At 46.0% G+C, this 22,584-nt stretch overlaps 1 protein-coding gene across 1 annotated transcript in view; it reads left to right on the top strand.

Moving 5' to 3' along the window:
* The window catches only part of LOC144505534 (hexokinase-1-like), a 93,814-nt gene extending 71,874 nt beyond the window's left edge, over positions 1-21,940 (top strand). The window contains exon 11 of the mRNA XM_078231661.1: positions 20,986-21,940. Coding sequence (XP_078087787.1) covers positions 20,986-20,993 — 8 coding nt within the window. The 3' untranslated portion in view covers positions 20,994-21,940. The remainder of the gene's footprint in view (positions 1-20,985) is intronic.
* The last annotated feature ends 644 nt before the right edge of the window (positions 21,941-22,584 follow it).

Here is a 22,584-nt window from a genome sequence, read left to right as displayed (position 1 = left end):
TTGGAAGAAGGAATTGAAGGCACTGTTGTTAAAATTTGCAGATGATACAAAGATATGGAGAGGGATAGGTAGTATTGAGGAAGCAGGGGGGCTGCAGAAGGACTTGGACAGATTAGGAGAGTGGGCAAAGAAGTGGCAGATGGAATACAATGTGGAAAAGTGTGAGGTTATACACTTTGGAAGGAGGAATGGAGGCATAGACTATATTCTAAATGGGGAAATGTTTAGGAAATCAGAAACACAAAGGGACTTGGGAGTCATTGTTCAAGATTCTCTTCAGGTTAATGTGCAGGTTCAGTTGGCAGTTAGAAAGGCAAATGCAATGTTAGCATTCATGTCGAGAGGGCTAGAATATAAGAGCAGAGATGTACTTCTGAGGCTGGGAAAGGCTCTGGTCAGACCCCATTTGGAGTATTGTGAGCAGTTTTGGGTCCCGTATCTAAGGAAGGATGTGCTGGAAAGGGTCCAGAGGAGGTTCACAAGAATGATCCCTGGAATGAAGAGCTTGTCGTATGAGGAACGGTTGAGGACTCGGTCTGTACTCGTTGGAGTTTAGAAGGATGAGGGGGGATCTTATTGAAACTTACAGGATACTGCGAGGCCTGGGTAGAGTGGATGCATAGAGGATGTTTCCACTAGGAGGAAAAACTAGAACCAGAGGGCACAACCTCAGGCTAAAGGGATGATCCTTTAAAACAGAGATGAGGAGGAATTTCTTCAGCCAGAGAGTGGTGAATCTGTGGAAGGCCAGATCATGGAGTGTCTTTAAGACAGAGATAGATAGGTTCTTGATTAATAAGGGGATCAGATGTCATGGGGAAAAGGCAGGAGAACGGTGATGGGAAAAATATCAGCCATGATTGAATGGCGGAGCAGACTGAAAGAGTCATAGATGTTTACAGCATGGAAACAGGCTCTTTGGCCTAATTCGTCCATTCTGCCCCTTTGTTTTTAACCACTAAGCTAGTTCCAATTGCCCGCATTTGCCCCATATCCCTCTACAGCTATCTTACCCATGTAACTGTCTAAGTGCTTTTAAAAGACAAAATTGTACCCGCCTCTACTACTATCTCTGGCAGCTTGTCCCAGCCACTTACCACCCTGTGTGGGAAAAAATTGCCCCTCTGGAACCTTTTGTATCTCTCCCCTCTCACCTTAAACCTATGCCCTTTAGTTTTAGACTCTCCAAAAGATACTGACGCTCCAGCTGATCGATGCCCCTCATTATTTTATAGACCTCTATAAGATCACCTCTCAGCCTCCTACACTCCAGAGAAAAAGGTCCCAGTCTATCCAGCCTCTCCTTATAACTCAAACCATCAAGTCCCAGTAGCATCCTAGTAAATCTTTTCTGCACTCTTTCTAGTTTAATAATATCCTTTCTATAATAGGGTGACCAGAACTGTACACAGTATTCCAAGTGTGGCCTTACCAATGTCTTGTACAACTTCAACAAGACGTCCCAACTCCTGTATTCAATGTGCTGACCGATGAAACCAAGCATGCAAAATACATTCTTCACCACTCTGTCCACCTGTGACTCCACTTTCAAGGAGCTATGAAGCTGTACCCCTGGATCTCTTTCTTCTACAACACTCCCTAAAGTCCAACCATGAATTGAGCATGACGGCCCTGGTTCGATCGAACAAAATGCATCACCTTGCATTTATCGATGGGCCGAGTGGCCTAATTCTGCTCCTATGTCTCATGGTCTTAACGCAGACACACATTCCAGTCAGTGTCACACAGTAACCCAGTAACACACACACATTCCAGTCAGTGTCACACAGTAACCCAGTAACACAGACACACATTCCAGTCAGTGTCACACAGTAACCCAGTAACCCAGACACACATTCCAGTCAGTGTCACACAGTAACCCAGTAACACAGACACACATTCCAGTCAGTGTCACACAGTAACCCAGTAACACAGACACACATTCCAGTCAGTGTCACACAGTAACCCAGTAACACAGACACACATTCCAGTCAGTGTCACACAGTAACCCAGTAACACAGACACACATTCCAGTCAGTGTCACACAGTAACCCAGTAACCCAGACACACATTCCAGTCAGTGTCACACAGTAACCCAGTAACACAGACACACATTCCAGTCAGTGTCACACAGTAACCCAGTAACACAGACACACATTCCAGTCAGTGTCACACAGTAACCCAGTAACACAGACACACATTCCAGTCAGTGTCACACAGTAACCCAGTAACACAGACACACATTCCAGTCAGTGTCACACAGTAACACACACACACATTCCAGTCAGTGTCACACAGTAACACAGTAACACAGACACACATTCCAGTCAGTGTCACACAGTAACCCAGTAACACAGACACACATTCCAGTCAGTGTCACACAGTAACCCAGTAACACAAACACACATTCCAGTCAGTGTCACACAGTAACCCAGTAACACAGACACACATTCCAGTCAGTGTCACACAGTAACCCAGTAACACAGACACACATTCCAGTCAGTGTCACACAGTAACACAGACACACATTCCAGTCAGTGTCACACAGTAACCCAGTAACACAGACACACATTCCAGTCAGTGTCACACAGTAACCCAGTAACACAGACACACATTCCAGTCAGTGTCACACAGTAACCCAGTAACACAGACACACATTCCAGTCAGTGTCACACAGTAACCCAGTAACACAGACACACATTCCAGTCAGTGTCACACAGTAACACAGTAACACACACACACATTCCAGTCAGTGTCACACAGTAACCCAGTAACACACACACACATTCCAGTCAGTGTCACACAGTAACCCAGTAACACACACACACATTCCAGTCAGTGTCACACAGTAACCCAGTAACACAGACACACATTCCAGTCAGTGTCACACAGTAACCCAGTAACACAGACACACATTCCAGTCAGTGTCACACAGTAACCCAGTAACACAGACACACATTCCAGTCAGTGTCACACAGTAACACAGTAACACACACACATTCCAGTCAGTGTCACACAGTAACACAGTAACACACACACACATTCCAGTCAGTGTCACACAGTAACCCAGTAACACAGACACACATTCCAGTCAGTGTCACACAGTAACCCAGTAACACACACACACACATTCCAGTCAGTGTCACACAGTAACCCAGTAACACACACACACATTCCAGTCAGTGTCACACAGTAACACAGACACACATTCCAGTCAGTGTCACACAGTAACACACACACACATTCCAGTCAGTGTCACACAGTAACACAGTAACACAGACACACATTCCAGTCAGTGTCACACAGTAACCCAGTAACACACACACACATTCCAGTCAGTGTCACACAGTAACCCAGTAACACACACACACATTCCAGTCAGTGTCACACAGTAACACAGACACACATTCCAGTCAGTGTCACACAGTAACACACACACACATTCCAGTCAGTGTCACACAGTAACACAGTAACACAGACACACATTCCAGTCAGTGTCACACAGTAACCCAGTAACACAGACACACATTCCAGTCAGTGTCACACAGTAACACAGACACACATTCCAGTCAGTGTCACACAGTAACACACACACACATTCCAGTCAGTGTCACACAGTAACACAGTAACACAGACACACATTCCAGTCAGTGTCACACAGTAACCCAGTAACACAAACACACATTCCAGTCAGTGTCACACAGTAACCCAGTAACACAGACACACATTCCAGTCAGTGTCACACAGTAACCCAGTAACACAGACACACATTCCAGTCAGTGTCACACAGTAACACAGACACACATTCCAGTCAGTGTCACACAGTAACCCAGTAACACAGACACACATTCCAGTCAGTGTCACACAGTAACCCAGTAACACAGACACACATTCCAGTCAGTGTCACACAGTAACCCAGTAACACAGACACACATTCCAGTCAGTGTCACACAGTAACCCAGTAACACAGACACACATTCCAGTCAGTGTCACACAGTAACACAGACACACATTCCAGTCAGTGTCTCACAGTAACCCAGTAACACAGACACACATTCCAGTCAGTGTCACACAGTAACCCAGTAACACAGACACACATTCCAGTCAGTGTCACACAGTAACCCAGTAACACAGACACACATTCCAGTCGGTGTCACACAGTAACCCAGTAACACTGACACACAATCCAGTCAGTGTTGCACAGTAACCCAGTAACACACACACACATTCCAGTCAGTGTCACACAGTAACCCAGTAACACACACACACATTCCAGTCAGTGTCACACAGTAACACAGTAACACGGACACACATTCCAGTCAGTGTCACACAGTAACACAGTCACACACACACACATTCCAGTCAGTGTCACACAGTAACCCAGTAACACAGACGCACATTCCAGTCAGTGTCACACAGTAACCCAGTAACACAGACACACATTCCAGTCAGTGTCACACAGTAACCCAGTAACACAGACACACATTCCAGTCAGTGTCACACAGTAACCCAGTAACATGGACACACATTCCAGTCAGTGTCACACAGTAACACAGTAACACAGACACACATTCCAGTCAGTGTCACACAGTAACCCAGTAACACAGACACACATTCCAGTCAGTGTCACACAGTAACCCAGTAACACAGACACACATTCCAGTCAGTGTCACACAGTAACACACACACACATTCCAGTCAGTGTCACACAGTAACGCAGTAACACAGACACACATTCCAGTCAGTGTCACACAGTAACCCAGTAACACAGACACACATTCCAGTCAGTGTCACACAGTAACACAGTAACACAGACACACATTCCAGTCAGTGTCACACAGTAACCCAGTAACACAGACACACATTCCAGTCAGTGTCACACAGTAACCCAGTAACACAAACACACATTCCAGTCAGTGTCACACAGTAACCCAGTGACACAGACACACATTCCAGTCAGTGTCACACAGTAACCCAGTAACACAGACACACATTCCAGTCAGTGTCACACAGTAACACAGACACACATTCCAGTCAGTGTCACACAGTAACCCAGTAACACACACACATTCCAGTCAGTGTCTCACAGTAACCCAGTAACACAGACACACATTCCAGTCAGTGTCACACAGTAACCCAGTAACACAGACACACATTCCAGTCAGTGTCACACAGTAACCCAGTAACACAGACACACATTCCAGTCAGTGTCACACAGTAACCCAGTAACACAGACACACATTCCAGTCAGTGTCACACAGTAACCCAGTAACATAAACACACATTCCAGTCAGTGTCACACAGTAACCCAGTAACACAGACACACATTCCAGTCAGTGTCACACAGTAACCCAGTAACATAAACACACATTCCAGTCAGTGTCACACAGTAACCCAGTAACACAGACACACATTCCAATCAGTGTCACACAGTAACGCAGTAACACAGACACACATTCCAGTCAGTGTCACACAGTAACCCAGTAACACACACACACATTCCAGTCAGTGTCACACAGTAACGCAGTAACACAGACACACATTCCAGTCAGTGTCACACAGTAACCCAGTAACACAGATACACATTCCAGTCAGTGTCACACAGTAACCCAGTAACACAGACACACATTCCAGTCAGTGTCACACAGTAACCCAGTAACACAGACACACATTCCAGTCAGTGTCACACAGTAACCCAGTAACATGGACACACATTCCAGTCAGTGTCACACAGTAACACAGTAACACAGACACACATTCCAGTCAGTGTCACACAGTAACCCAGTAACACACACACACATTCCAGTCAGTGTCACACAGTAACCCAGTAACACAGACACACATTCCAGTCAGTGTCACACAGTAACCCAGTAACACAGACACACATTCCAGTCAGTGTCACACAGTAACCCAGTAACACACACACACATTCCAGTCGGTGTCACACAGTAACCCAGTAACACTGACACACAATCCAGTCAGTGTTGCACAGTAACCCAGTAACACACACACACATTCCAGTCAGTGTCACACAGTAACCCAGTAACACAGACACACATTCCAGTCAGTGTCACACAGTCACCCAGTAACACAGACACACATTCCAGTCAGTGTCACACAGTCACCCAGTAACACAGACACACATTCCAGTCAGTGTCACACAGTAACCCAGTAACACAGACACACATTCCAGTCAGTGTCACACAGTAACACAGACACACATTCCAGTCAGTGTCACACAGTAACCCAGTAACACATTCCAGTCGGTGTCACACAGTAACCCAGTAACACTGACACACAATCCAGTCAGTGTTGCACAGTAACCCAGTAACACACACACACATTCCAGTCAGTGTCACACAGTAACCCAGTAACACAGACACACATTCCAGTCAGTGTCACACAGTAACCCAGTAACACAGACACACATTCCAGTCAGTGTCACACAGTAACCCAGTAACACAGACACACATTCCAGTCAGTGTCACACAGTAACCCAGTAACACAGACACACATTCCAGTCAGTGTCACACAGTAACCCAGTAACACACACACACATTCCAGTCAGTGTCACACAGTAACCCAGTAACACAGACACACATTCCAGTCAGTGTCACACAGTAACCCAGTAACACAGACACACATTCCAGTCAGTGTCACACAGTAACCCAGTAACACACACACACATTCCAGTCAGTGTCACACAGTAACCCAGTAACACAGACACACATTCCAGTCAGTGTCACACAGTAACCCAGTAACACACACACACATTCCAGTCAGTGTCACACAGTCACCCAGTAACACACACACACATTCCAGTCAGTGTCACACAGTAACCCAGTAACACAGACACACATTCCAGTCAGTGTCACACAGTAACCCAGTAACACACACACACATTCCAGTCGGTGTCACACAGTAACCCAGTAACACTGACACACAATCCAGTCAGTGTTGCACAGTAACACAGACACACATTCCAGTCAGTGTCACACAGTAACCCAGTAACACACACACACATTCCAGTCAGTGTCACACAGTAACACAGTAACACGGACACACATTCCAGTCAGTGTCACACAGTAACACAGTCACACACACACACATTCCAGTCAGTGTCACACAGTAACCCAGTAACACAGACACACATTCCAGTCAGTGTCACACAGTAACCCAGTAACACAGACACACATTCCAGTCAGTGTCACACAGTAACCCAGTAACATGGACACACATTCCAGTCAGTGTCACACAGTAACACAGTAACACAGACACACATTCCAGTCAGTGTCACACAGTAACCCAGTAACACAGACACACATTCCAGTCAGTGTCACACAGTAACCCAGTAACACAGACACACATTCCAGTCAGTGTCACACAGTAACACTGACACACAATCCAGTCAGTGTCACACAGTAACCCAGTAACAGAGACACACATTCCAGTCAGTGTCACACAGTAACCCAGTAACACAGACACACATTCCAGTCAGTGTCACACAGTAACACAGACACACATTCCAGTCAGTGTCACACAGTAACCCAGTAACACAGACACACATTCCAGTCAGTGTCACACAGTAACCCAGTAACACAGACACACATTCCAGTCAGTGTCACACAGTAACACAGACACACATTCCAGTCAGTGTCACACAGTAACCCAGTAACACAGACACACATTCCAGTCAGTGTCACACAGTAACACAGACACACATTCCAGTCAGTGTCACACAGTAACACAGTAACACACACACATTCCAGTCAGTGTCACACAGTAACCCAGTAACACAGACACACATTCCAGTCAGTGTCACACAGTAACACTGACACACAATCCAGTCAGTGTCACACAGTAACCCAGTAACAGAGACACACATTCCTGATCAGCTGGAGCTATTCTATCAAGCCAGCAATTGTCCATTTCGAAAAATATGGAAAAAAATAATTTTATAAAGTTGCCAGTCTGACGGAGAAACATATTTACTTTCTATCGCATCTCAACCCGGGCAATCGGGACATTATAACACTGGAAGGTTACCCAGGACTGGTCTGAATGCCACAGGAATCTGAAACCACCTGCAAGTTAACCTGTTTTACCTGACTGTTCAGTAGTCACCAACCCAGGTCTCTGCGAGTAATTTGGAGATTATTACCCTTGATTCCTGATTTTTAATTTCCTTACCAGCTTCCTGGCTCTGGCAGCAGGGCCTCAATTCTTTTCCTGCCGATAACATTGGTTCCCACTTGGAGAAGGACTTCCGCTGGTTTCCTTTCTCCCTCAAAAGGTTCTTCCCCCACTCACTGATGTACTTGATCTTGGCTCCATTTGGCTAAGATGTCCTTGACCTTCATCAGACAGCTCTCAGGTCGAAGGTCATGCACACACCTGTCTCTCCCCCTTGTCAAAACTTCTAGGACCTCTATGTTTCTAAACTTTGCCTTTCTCCTCCTCCAGCCCATGCAGTTCTTAGCTCTACTATGTCCTGAATGTGTTCCAGACAGTACTCCCTAACCTGTTGTCACCTTTAGTGGTTTCAGTGCTGGAAACTGGTTTGAGAGACTGCCACATTCCTGTACTGTCTCTCCATATCCTGTGGTATGGTCGCCTACATGCTGCCCGCTGCACTGTAACAGCGCAGTGGCTACTTCCTGATCACGTGCGGCAGGAAATTCTCAGCTGCTCATACATCCTACACTGACTCCAGAAACTGAACCGGAGTTTGAGTCCTACATGTGTTCATCCGGAAGCTTCATCCGGAAACTTTAACGAGAAAGGTTGGGGGGAGGGAATCGTGATGAGGTGACTGAGAGCGAGGAGGTTAGCCTGCAAATAGAGAAGGATTGTACACAGTGCAGGAGGGAGAATAGACGGGTGATGGAGAAGGGGACAGCTCAGACCAAAGGTTTGAGGTGTGTCTATTTTAACGCCAGGAGTGTAGTGAATAAAGTGGATGAGCTTAGAGTGTGGATCGATGCTTGGAAGTGTGATGTGGTGGCCATTACGGAGACTTGGGGACAGGGACAGGACTGGATACTCCAGGTACCGGGTTTCAGATGTTTCAGAAAGGACAGAGAGGGAGGCAGAAGAGGGGGGGGGGGGGAGTGGCACTGCTGATCAGGGATAGTGTCACAGCTGTAGAGAAGGTGGAAGCCGTGGAGGGATTGTCTACGGAGTCTCTGTGGGTGGAAGTTCGGAGTGGAAAGGGGTCGATAACTTTGCTGGGTGTTTTCTATAGGCCGCCCAATAGCAACAGGGATGTTGAGGAGCAGATAGGGAAACAGATCCTGGAGAGATGTAGTAATAACAGGGTTGTCGTGATGGGAGACTTTAATTTCCCAAACATTGATTGGAATATCCCTAGGATAAGGGGTTTGGATGGGGAGGAGTTTGTTAGGTGTGTTCAGGAGGGTTTCCTGACACAGTATGTGGATAAGCCTACAAGAGGAGAGGCTGTACTCGATCTGGTACTGGCTAATGAGCCTGGACAGGTGTGAGATCTCTCAGTGGGGGAGCATCTTGGGGATAGTGATCATAACTCTATCTCCTTTACGCTAGCATTGGAAAGAGATAGGATCAGGCAAGCTAGGAAAGTGTTTATCTGGAATAAGGGGAAATATGAAGCCATCAGGCAAGAGATTAGAGGCATAAATTGGAAGGAGGCATTCTCGAGGAAAAGTACTGAAGTAAGGTGGCAGATTTTCAAGGAATGTTTGTCTGGAGTTCTGCATGACAACGTTCCGATGAGACAGGGAGGTGTTGGTAGGTTACGGGAACCGTGGTACGTGAAAGCTGCGCTGAACCTCGTCAAAAAGAAAAGGAAAGCGTACAAAAGGTTCCGAGAGCTAGGCGATGATAGGGATCTAGATGAGTATACGGCTTGTAGGAAGGGACTTAAGAAAGAAATTAGGAGAGCCAGAAGGGGTCACGAGAAGGCCTTGGCAGGTAAGATTAAGGAGAACCCTAAGGCGTTCTATAAATATATGAAGAGTAAAAGGATGAGATGTGGTCCACAGGGATCAGTGCTTGGTCCTCTGCTCTTTGTGATTTTTATTAATGACTTAGAGCAGGGGGCTGAAGGGTGGATCAGTAAATTTGCTGATGACACCAAGATTGGTGGAGTAGTGGATGAGGTGGAGGGCTGTTGTAGGCTGCAAAGAGACATAGATAGGATGCAAAGCTGGGCTGAAAAATGGCAAATGGAGTTTAACCCTGATAAATGTGAGGTGATTCATTTTGGTAGAACAAATTTAAATGTGGATTACAGGGTCAAAGGTCGGGTTCTGAAGACTGTGGAGGAACAGAGAGATCTTGGAGTCCATATCCACAGATCTCTAAAGGTTGCCACTCAAGTGGATAGAGCTGTGAAGAAGGCCTATAGTGTGTTAGCTTTTATTAACAGGGGGTTGGAGTTTAAGAGCCGTGGGGTTATGCTGCAACTGAACAGGACCTTGGTGAGACCACATTTGGAATATTGTGTGCAGTTCTGGTCACCTCACTATAAGAAGGATGTGGAAGCGCTGGAAAGAGTGCAGAGGAGATTTACCAGGATGCTGCCTGGTTTGGAGGGTAGGTCTTATGAGGAAAGGTTGAGGGAGCTAGGCCTGTTCTCTCTGGAGCGGAGGAGGCTGAGGGGAGACTTAATAGAGGTTTATAAAATGATGAAGGGGATAGATAGAGTGAATGTTCAAAGACTATTTCCTCGGGTGGATGGAGCTATTACAAGGGGGCATAACTAGAGGGTTCGTGGTGGGAGATATAGGAAGGATATCAGAGGTAGGTTCTTTACGCAGAGAGTGGTTGGGGTGTGGAATGGACTGCCTGCAGTGATAGTGGAGTCAGACACTTTAGGAACATTTAAACGGTTATTGGATAGGCACATGGAGCACACCAGGATGATAGGGAGTGGGATAGCTTGATCTTGGTTTCAGATAAAGCTCGGCACAACATCGTGGGCCGAAGGGCCTGTTCTGTGCTGTACTGTTCTATATTCTATGAAGGAATAGGACCTATAAAAGGTGAAGGTGAGAAAGTCTGTACAGAACCGGAAGAAATAGCAGAGGTGCTTAATGAATATTTTACCTTGGTATTCACGGTGGAAAAAGACCTGGATGGTTGTACTACAGGATTGAGGCGGACTGAAAAGATTGAGTATGTGGACATTAAGAAAGAGGATGTGTTGGAAATTTTGAATAGCATCAAGATAGATAAGTCGCCGGGACCGGATGGGATGTACCCCAGGTTACTGTGGGAGGCAAGGGAAGAGATTGCAGAGCCTCTGGCATCTTTGCGTTGTCGATGGAGACAGCAGAGGTTCCAGAGGATTGCGGATGTGGTTCCTATATTCAAGAAAGGGAATAGGGATAGCCCAGGAAATTACCGACCGGCTTTGTCAAAGGCAGATCGTGCCTTACGAGCCTGGTGGAGTTCTTTGAAAATGTGACTAAACACATTGACAAAGGAAAAGCGGTAGATGTGGTTTACATGGACTTCAGCAAGGCATTCGATAAGGTCCCCCATGCAAGACTTCGAGAAAGTGAGAGGGCATGGGATCCAAGGGGCTGTTGTCTTGTGGATTCAGAACTGGCTTGCCTGCAGAAGGCAGAGAGTGGTTGTAGATGGGTCTTTTTCTGAATGGAGGTCGGTCACCAGTGGAGTGCCCCAGGGATCTGTTCTGGGACCCTTGCTGTTTGTCATTTTCATAAATGACCTGGATGAGGAAATGGAGGGATGGGTTGGTAAGTTTGCCGACGACACGAAGGTTGGTGGTGTTGTGAATAGGTTGGAGGGATGTCAGAAGCTGCAGCGTGACATAGATAGGATGCAAGACTGGGCAGAGAAGTGGCAGATGGACTTCAACCCGGATAAATGTGTAGTGGTCCATTTTGGCAGGTCAAATGGGATGAAGGAGTATAATATCAAGGGTAAGACTCTTAGCAGTGTAGAGGATCAGAAGGACCTTGGGGTCCGGGTCCATAGGACGGCACGGTAGCACAGTGGTTAGCACTGCTGCTTCACAGCTCCAGGGTCCCGAGTTCGATTCCCGGCTTGGGTCACTGTCTGTGTGGAGTTTACACATTCTCCTCGTGTTTGCGTGGGTTTCCTCCGGGTGCTCCGGTTTCCTCCCACAGTCCAAAGATGTGCGGGTTAGGTTGATTGGCCAGGTTAAAATTGCCCCTGAGAGGCATAGGTTAGAGGGATTAGCGGGTAAATATGTGGGGGTAGGGCCTGGGTGGGATTGTGGTCGGTGCAGACTCGATGGGCCGAATGGCCTCCTTCTGCACTGTAGGGTTCTATGGTTCTATGGACTCTTAAATCGGCCTCGCAGATAGAGGAGGTGGTTAAGAAGGTGTATGGTGTGCTGGCCTTCATCAATCGAGGGATTGAGTTTAGGAGTCGGGAGATAATGATGCAGCTTTATAAGAGCCTCGTCAGACCCAACTTGGAGTACTGTGCTCAGTTCTGGTCGCCTCATTACAGGAGTGATGTGGAAATGATTGAAAGGGTGCAGAGAAGATTTACAAGGATGTTGCCTGGATTGGTTGGCATGCCTTATGAGGATAGGCTGAGGGAGCTCGGTCTTTTCTCCTTGGAGAGACGAAGGATGAGAGGTGACCTGATAGAGGTGTACAAGATGTTGAGAAGTATAGATCGGGTGGATTCTCGGTGGCTTTTCCCCAGGGCTGAAATGGCTGCTACGAGAGGACACAGGTTTAAGGTGCTGGGGAGTAGGTACAGAGGAGATGTCAGAACAAAGAACAAAGAACAATACAGCACAGGAACAGGCCCTTCGGCCCTCCAAGCCCGCGCCACTCCCCGGTCCAGGATTGAATCCTGAATCCAGGATCCCCGCCCAATTTTCCAGCCTATCTACATACCAATATCCTATCCACCGAGCTGTCCCTCACAGCTACGATGCTTTGTTCATCACAACCTATTAACTCACCCCCACCCCCCCATTCCAGACCATGTGATCTCCAGGGAGAGGCGAAAACCCAGAGTGAAAACCCCAGGGCCAATATGGGGGAAACAAAATCTGGGAAATTCCTTTCCAACCCCCTGAGGCGATCGAAACGACTCCAGGAGATCACATTGGCCCTGATCGGAAAATGCTTCCCAACCCTAGTCATTTCCACTTCCACGAACACCATATGAATTCTCTGCCCCCGAGACAGGTTCCCAACTATCCGCAGTCTCGCTCTGTACTGGCACCAGCAAGATGATCATAGAATGAAGCCTTGAAACGAGAAACAAGGAACAATTAGCCCGCGCCGCTCCCTGGTCCAAACTAGACCACTCTTTTGTATCCCTCCATTCCCACTCCGTTCATATAGCTGTCTAGATAAGTCTTAAACGTTCCCAGTGTGTCCGCCTCCACCACCTTGCCCGGCAACACATTCCAGGCCCCCACGACCCTCTGTGTAAAATATGTCCTTCTGATATCTGTGTTAAACCTCCCCCCCTTCACCTTGAACCTATGACCCCTCGTGAACGTCACCACCGACCCGGGGAAAAGCTTCCCACCGTTCACCCTATCTATGCCTTTCATAATTTTATACACCTCTATTAAGTCTCCCCTCATCCTCCGTCTTTCCAAGGAGAACAACCCCAGTTTCCCCAATCTCTCCTCATAACCAAGCCCCTCCATACCAGGCATCATCCTGGTAAACCTCCTCTGTACTCTCTCCAAAGCCTCCACGTCCTTCTGGTAGTGTGGCGACCAGAACTGGACGCAGTATTCCAAATGCGGCCGAACCAACGTTCTATACATCTGCAACATCAGACCCCAACTTTTATACTTTATGCCCCGTCCTATAAAGGCAAGCATGCCATATGCCTTCTTCACCACCTTCTCCACCTGTGACGTCACCTTCAAAGATCTGTGGACTTGCACACCCAGGTCCCTCTGCGTCTCTACACCCTTTATGGTTCTTCCATTTATCGTGTAGCTCCTCCCTACATTATTCCCACCAAAATGCATCACTTCGCATTTATCAGGATTGAACTCCATCTGCCATTTCCTTGCCCAAACTTCCAGCCTATCTATATCCTTCTGTAGCCTCTGACAATGTTCCTCACTATCTGCAAGTCCTGCCAGTTTTGTGTCGTCCGCAAACTTACTGATCACCCCAGTTACTCCTTCTTCAAATGTTTTTGTCGAAGTAGTTACTCCTTCTTCAAATGTTTTTGTCGAAGTAGGGAAGGAGGTAGAAGAGGGGGAGGGGTAGCATTATTGGTCAGAGATTGTATCACAGTGTCAGAGAGGAGGTTTGATGAGGACTTATCTGTTGAGGTAGTATGGGCGGAGATTAGAAATAGGAGAGGAGAGGTCACCCTGTTGGGAGTCTTTTATAGACCTCCTAAAAGTTCTAGAGAGGTTGAGGAAAGGATTGCGGAGTCAATCCTGCTTAGGAGTGAAAGTAATAGGGCAATTGTTATGGGGGATTTTAACTTGACTAATATTGACTGGAATTGTTATAGCTCTAGCTCGTTAGAGGGGTCAGTTTTTGTTCAAAGCGTGCAGGAAGGTTTTTTGACTCAGTATGTAGACAGGCCAACTAGAGGTGAGGCTATATTGGATCTGGTGCTGGGAAATGAGCCAGACCAGGTGCTAGACTTGGAAGTTGGTGTGCATTTTGGTGATAGTGACCACAATTCGGTTACGTTCACCTTAGTGATGGAAAGGGATAGGCATGAACCTCGGGCCAGTGGTTTTAGCTGGGGGAAGGGTAATTATGAGGCTATTAGGAGAGAATTAGGAAACATAGGTTGGACTAGGAGATTACAGGGACTGGGAACGTCCGACATGTGGAGTTTTTTCAAGGAGCAGCTACTGCGAGTCTGTGATAGGTATGTCCCTGTCAGGCAAGGAGGAATTGGTAGGGCTAGGGAACCGTGGTGCACCAAAAAAGTTTCTTTGTTGGTTAAAAAGAAAAAGGAGGCTTATGTTCGGATGAGACGTGAGCACTCGGGTAGTGCACTAGAAAGCTTTAGATTGGCTAAGAGGGAGTTGAAGAGCGAGCTTAGAAGGGCTAAAAGGGGACATGAGAAGACTTTGGCGGATAGGGTTAAAGAGAATCCTAAGGCGTTCTATAGGTATGTCAAGAACAGAAGGTTGGTTAGGGCAAGTTTAGGGCCAGTTATAGATGGCAGAGGGAAGTTATGTGTGGAACCGGAGGAGATTGGTGAAGCATTGAACCAATATTTCTCTTCGGTGTTCACGCAAGGGGACATGAATATAGCTGAGGAGGACACTGGGTTGCAAGGGAGTAGAATAGACAGTATTACAGTTGATAAGGAGGATGTGCAGGATATTCTGGAGGGTCTGAAAATAGATAAATCCCCTGGTCCGGATGGGATTTATCCAAGGATTCTCTGGGAGGCAAGAGAAGTGATTGCAGAGCCTCTGGCTCTGATCTTCAGGTCGTCGTTGGCCTCTGGTATAGTACCAGAAGATTGGAGGTTAGCGAATGTTGTCCCATTGTTTAAGAAGGGGAACAGAGACTTCCCCGGGAATTATAGACCGGTGAGTCTCACTTCTGTTGTCGGCAAGATGTTGGAAAAAATTATAAGGGATAGGATTTATAGTTATTTGGAGAGTAATGAATTGATAGGTGATAGTCAGCATGGTTTTGTGGCAGGTAGGTCGTGCCTTACTAACCTTATTGAGTTTTTTGAGAAAGTGACCAAGGAGGTGGATGGGGGCAAGGCAGTGGACGTGGTATATATGGATTTTAGTAAGGCGTTTGATAAGGTTCACCATGGTAGGCTTCTGCAGAAAATGCAGATGTATGGGATTGGGGGTGATCTAGGAAATTGGATCAGGAATTGGCTAGCGGATAGGAAACAGAGGGTGGTGGTTGATAGTAAATATTCATCATGGAGTGCGGTTACAAGTGGTGTACCTCAGGGATCTGTTTTGGGGCCACTGCTGTTTGTAATATTTATTAATGATCTGGATGAGGGTATAGTTGGGTGGATTAGCAAATTTGCTGATGACACCAAAGTCGGTGGTGTGGTAGACAGTGAGGAAGGGTGTCGTAGTTTGCAGGAAGACTTAGACAGGTTGCAAAGTTGGGCCGAGAGGTGGCGGATGGAGTTTAATGCGGAGAAGTGTGAGGTAATTCAATTTGGTAGGAATAACAGATGTGTTGAGTATAGGGCTAACGGGAGGACTTTGAATAGTGTGGAGGAGCAGAGGGATCTAGGTGTATGTGTGCATAGATCCCTGAAAGTTGGGAATCAAGTAGATAAGGTTGTTAAGAAGGCATATGGTGTCTTGGCGTTTATTGGTAGGGGGATTGAATTTAGGAGTCGTAGCGTTATGTTGCAACTGTACACAACTCTGGTGCGGCCGCACTTGGAGTACTGTGTGCAGTTCTGGTCCCCACATTACAGGAAGGATGTGGAGGCTTTGGAGAGGGTGCAGAGGAGGTTTACCAGGATGTTGCCTGGTATGGAGGGGAGATCCTATGAGGAGAGGCTGAGGGATTTGGGATTGTTTTCGCTGGAAAGGCGGCGGCTAAGAGGGGATCTTATTGAAACATATAAGATGATTAGAGGTTTAGATAGGGTGGATAGTGATAGCCTTTTTCCTCTGATGGAGAAATCCAGCACGAGGGGGCATGGCTTTAAATTGAGGGGGGGTAGTTATAGAACCGATGTCAGGGGTAGGTTCTTTACCCAGAGGGTGGTGAGGGATTGGAATGCCCTGCCAGCATCAGTAGTAAATGCGCCTAGTTTGGGGGCGTTTAAGAGATCCGTAGATAGGTTCATGGACGAAAAGAAATTGGTTTAGGTTGGAGGGTCACAGTTTGTTTTTTTTGTTTTTTAACTGGTCGGTGCAACATCGTGGGCCGAAGGGCCTGTTCTGCGCTGTAATGTTCTATGTTCTATGTTCTATGTTCTTCCAGATCATTTATATAAATCACAAACAGCAGAGGTCCCAATACAGAGCCCTGCGGTACACCACTAGTCACAGGCCTCCAGCTGGAAAAAGACCCTTCCACTACCACCCTCTGTCTTCTATGACCAAGCCAGTTCTCCACCCATCTAGCCACCTCCCCCTTTATCCCATGGGATACAACCTTTTTCACTAGCCTACCATGAGGGACTTTGTCAGACGCTTTACTAAAGTCCATATAGACAACATCCACGGCCCTTCCTTCGTCAACCATTTTGTTAGGGGTAAGTTTTTCACTCAGAGGGTGGTGGGTGAGTGGAATCGACTGCCGTCAGTGGTGGTGGAGGCAAACTCGATAGGGTCTTTTAAGAGACTCCTGGATGAGTACATGGAACTTAATAGGATTGAGAGTTATAGGTAGGCCTATATATAAGCCTAGGTAGGTAGGGACATGACCGGCGCAACTTGTGGGCCGAAGGGCCTGTTTGTGCTGTATTTTGTCTATGTTCTAATATCCCACAGGGTTGCAGATCTTCACTGTCCTGCCATGTTGCATTAAAACAATCCCTCTGGTTCCAATTCATTACTGAACATTTATATATACATTGTCAGCCCTTGATTTAAATTATTTAACATCTCCTTTCCCCTCTGCTAAAATCACAAATTACTGTTGCTGCTCCAGTTTCAATTCACACAGCTCTTGGTGCCAGTGAGAATCCGGCTCGTTGAGTTTAGATGAATTGACAGAAGGTGACGGTGAAATGTGGGAATCTGGTGGAGATCATTGCAATGGTCATGTATAGAGGCAATAAAAGCATGGTTAAAAATTTTCACAGCCAAAAAGCTGAGGCAGGGGAGGAAACGGATGAAGGTGGAAAAAGCCATCTTAGCGATAGAGCAAATATGGGAATGTAGGATGTCAGTGGATTTGATTTGATGTGTTATTGGCACATGTATTAGTAGAGTGAAAAGTATTGTTTCTTGCGTGCTATACAGACAAAGCATACCATTCGTAGAGAAGAAAACAAGAGAGTGCAGAATGTCGTGTTATAGCTAGGTGTAGAGAAAGGTCAACTTAATGCAAGGTAGGTCCATTCAAAAGTCTGATGGCAGCAGGGAAGAAGGTGGAAGAGAGAATGTCCGGGGTGCGTGGGATCCTTAATTATCCGGCTGCTTTGCTGAGGCAGCGGGAAGTGTAGACAGAGTCAATGGATGGGAGACTGGTTTGTGTGATGGATTGGGCTACATTGACGACCTTGTGTAGTTCCTTGCCGTCTTGGTCAGAGCAGGAGCCATACCAAGCTGTGATACAACCAGAAAGAATGCTTACTATGGTGCATCAGTAAAAATTGGTGAGAGTTGTAGCTGACATGCCAAATTTCCTTCGTCTTCCAAGGAAGTAGAGGCTTTGGTGGCTTTCTTAACTATTGTTGATTTTGTTGAGGAGGTGACTGCTTTACTAAGTGGCAGGACAAGAGGGCCACACAATAGTGGCAGCAAATGAAGTGGTTACCATGGAGGCTGCCAACGCAGTAATGATTGCAGTCCACATCAGTGAGAAGGCTCAGGAGGTTTCAGGAGAGGGGTGACTGCTCAGGCAGCCAGGACACTTGGGCATTTACAATAGGTAGGCAAAAAAAAAACCTTCCAAAAAGTTAGGGGAATTTACCTTCCATCCCCACAACCTCCTGATGGTTTCTTTGGGCTGCTGCTGAGAAGTTGGATAGGTGGATGGATGCTTCAGAAATAATGGTGCTGGAGCAGGAAGAGAAGCCATTGTTTCTAAAGGGATTTGGCTCTGAGCAGAAAGTGCTCCTTCCTGCTGTATCAGAGTGGAGAGGTGTTGGAGAACGATAGCATGGAGCCACCTGCATCACAGAGTATAGAACAATGAGATGGGACATTTTACCAAGATCACAGACACAGACAATGTCAGTTGTAACTTTGAGATGGTGACACACTGATATGTTCACTAGACTATTCATCCACAGTCACAGGTTAATGCTCTGGGAAAGCCAATTCAAATCCCATTATTGCAGCTGGTGGAATTTAAATTAATCAATTGAATTAACAAATCTAGAATTGAAAGCTCAGCTCAGTGATGGTGACTATGAAACTATAAGCAATAATCGTAAGAAGCCAACTGGTTCACTAATGTCCTTTGGGAAATAAAATCTGCCACCCTTACCTGGCCTGGGGACCATGTGACTCCAGAGCCACAGCAATGTGGTTGGCTCTCAACTGCCCTCTGAAATGGCCTAGCAAGCCACTGAGTTCAAGGGTGATGAGAGATGGGCACTAAATCCTGGCCAGCCAGCGATGCCCACATCCCATGAATGAATAAAAAACAGATTTGGGTGGTAATGTTGATGGATCTCGGAGAGGGAATGGAGTTGGTGATCACAGATAGGGCACCCATTAATCTCCTGATGGGAACACAAACGCAGTTTATGAAATCTGTCCTCATCCTGTTAGCTCCAGCACCATTCTGCTGAATCTGTGTTACACCCTCTAAAGGACTAAGATATTCTTATTAGGGTGAAGCCTGTTCTCCAGCTGATATTGGTCTGCACAGGAGTCTGTCAACTGCCTTGGTGACTGGTCTCTGAAGCGCCTACACCCCACCCCCGCACCCGCCCCCCCCCTCACTCCAACCCAACAGTCCCCATCTCACTCCTGATTTGCTGTTGTTTAATATTAGTCCATGTTATTGGTGATTGGAAAGATTCTTGCTGCAATCTGTGTTCATCTGTCGCTATTGGTAAAGGTTAAGTCGCCATAGTTCCAGATGACCTCCTCAAGGGGTGTAGAGCTGACTGGTGGCGATTTAACCTGAGGATCACCACACCTCAGGCAAGGGGCAAGGTTGAGTAGAGCCTTCATGATTAACCTCAGCGGGTACAGAAATTGAACCCATGCTGTTGGCGTCGCTCTGCATCACAAAACAGCCATCCAGCCAACTGAGCTAACCAAATCCCCATCATGTCCCTATTATGTGATAATTAACAAACTCATAACTACAAATTCTCTCCATAGTAACAAATACCAGACTGAATGATGAGGGGTTAAAAGAACCTGCAAAAATCCCACCATCTGTCTTAGTGTTAATCCACATTAATTACAACCAGGGAATGGTCAGGGAAGGTGCCTCTACTTATTAAATCCAAGATTCCATATGCATTGCTACCTACCTCCTCAATATCCTCTGCCATGTTCAGAAATCGATGAATATACTCCCCCCACCCCCAGGTCCCTCTGTCCCTGCACACTCTTTAGAACTGTTTGAATTTTTTGCCTCTTTCTATCCTGTCTGCCAAAATACATCACCTCACATCTCTCAGAATTAAATTCCACCCGAGACTGGTCTCCCCATCCTGCTAGCCTATCTGTATCCAGGGGCGGCACAGTGGTTAGCAGTGCTGCCTCATAGCTCCAGGGACCCGGGTTTGATTCCCGGCTTGGGTCACTGGCTGTGTGGAGTTTGCACATTCTCTCTGTGTCTGCGTGGGTTTCCTCCGGATGCTCCAGTTTCCTCCCACAGTTCAAAGACGTGCTGGTTAAGTGCATTGGCCATGCTAAATGCTCCCTCAGTGTACCCGAACAGGTGCTGGAGTGTGGCTACTAGGGGATTTTCACAGTAACTTCATTACAGTATAAATGTAAGCCTACTTGTGACTAATAAATAAACTTTTACTTTACTTTTCTTGTAGTCAATTGGAATCATCTTCACTGTTTTCCACACCTCCAAGTTAGGTATCATCATAAAATTTAGATTTTTTACTGTGATAGAATTCATGAATTAAAAAGCATTTTTTGAGTCAGACCCCAATTGAAAGGGAAATTGAAACTTTGCTTTCTAGGGAAATTGAGGCTGGTTGAACCAGACAAAAGGTACAGAGCCATTTCAGCTCAGATCACCCAAGAGTGCAGGCAGACTGAGGAACATAAAGGTTGGATCCAGGAGCTGGCAATAGAGAAAACCAGGGTTACTGGAACTGCTTTCTGTTAGTTGATAGTAACTGACTGTCCAGATACACAATGTTGTTCACATAACGATGTTTCTGGTGGATCCACAGCATCATGAGCAGATCTGAGGAGGTTCTACTGAAGAGCACCAGTTTGGTGAAGATTGTGCCTGCGGAATTTGGATTGCTTGGGAGCTGTTGTCAGATGAGCATTGGTGACCAAATCCTGGGATTCCACCTGAGGAAGTACTCTGTGGCTGAAATTACTGCCACATTCTTCAGTAAATCCATGAGATCTCTCTGTCGTATTTGCTTTTTAACGTGTGATTTATACTTTATATTGACCACAATTTCCCTGTTAATTCATTTTTAATGACAATTATGATTTGATTGTTAAAGTCTCAAAGTTATAAAAAGTGAGATCTTATCCATTGGTTTTCTATTTGGGGTTTGTTCAATAAATTTTGTTCTTTTGATTTGTTGGTCTCTGCACGGATTCGAACAATTTCAATAACTAAAATTTCTTCTTATATATGACCAACCCTTGGGGAACATGGCTGTCTACCTATCTTCCAATCTAAAAAAAATCACCATTTACTACAACTTGCTGTTTTCTGTCCTTGAGCCATTTTTTAAAAATCCAAAGTTGGTCCTGACCCTTCGATTCCAACAGCCTTGTGTAGGAGCCTGCAGCTAGTGGTACAATAGTTGCACTTACTCTTCATGCACATCTGCGTTAATGTTACAGTCCAGATACCTTCATATACAACATATTATGTGCAATCCCCAATGATAATCTTTACCCATCTCCAATACATTTACTGTCTTTAAACTTCATTAATCCATATTCTACTCCAGCACAATATACCATGCTCAATACACATTCCTAGAAATTCAATTATAACATCACGTTTGATTCTTAATCAACAAACCAAAACTTGCAGCATATTCTTCATTTTTTTTCTTCATTTTCCTGTCTAAAAAATACTCATGACATTTGGTAAGAAACCTGTATTATTCAATGGTTTGTGATAATACAATTGATAAATCCTGAATATTTGACCATGTTTTCTGCTCAGGATAATTCTTTAATGTCAAGTTTTAAATTTCACCCAGTTTTAAAAAATATATATTTTGGTGATGAAGCAATTAAAGTCCTAACATTAAAAACACCGAGGTAAATGAAAACTCACTCTGACAGCTTCAGTGGGATAACAGTGTGTGGAGGCACATCAATGTAAAGTGAGTGAGCATTCATAATGAGGCTTCCAGATAGATAGCAGGAGGGAGTGAATTGAGAAAATTCAGCAGGTAACTAGTACACAAGCTCCCTCAAACAGCGAGACCATGGCCAGTTAAACTCTATCAGTGAGGGTGGTTGTTGCAGGAATGTTGATTGGGGCATGAGGGGCCTCATTTCAGTTCCTCAGATATCATCTTGGCAACATTTACAATCAACACACAGTCCTGACAGTAAGATTAACATCTCATCTAAGGAATTGCACCAACATCAATGTAGCAACTTCTCAGTACTGATGACCCTCAGACACTGCAGCACTAATCTAACCCCTGACCCTCAGACACTGCAGCACTAATCTAACCCCTGACCCTCAGACACTGCAGCACTAATCTAACCCCTGACCCTCAGACACTGCAGCACTAATCTAACCCCTGACCCACAGACACTGCAGCACTAATCTAACCCCTGAC

Source organism: Mustelus asterias, chromosome 16 (genome assembly GCF_964213995.1).
Source record: "Mustelus asterias chromosome 16, sMusAst1.hap1.1, whole genome shotgun sequence".
Taxonomy (NCBI): Eukaryota; Metazoa; Chordata; class Chondrichthyes; order Carcharhiniformes; family Triakidae; genus Mustelus; species Mustelus asterias.
The sequence above is the reverse complement of the archived record's forward strand: the minus strand, read 5'-3'. Positions and strand labels throughout refer to the sequence as shown.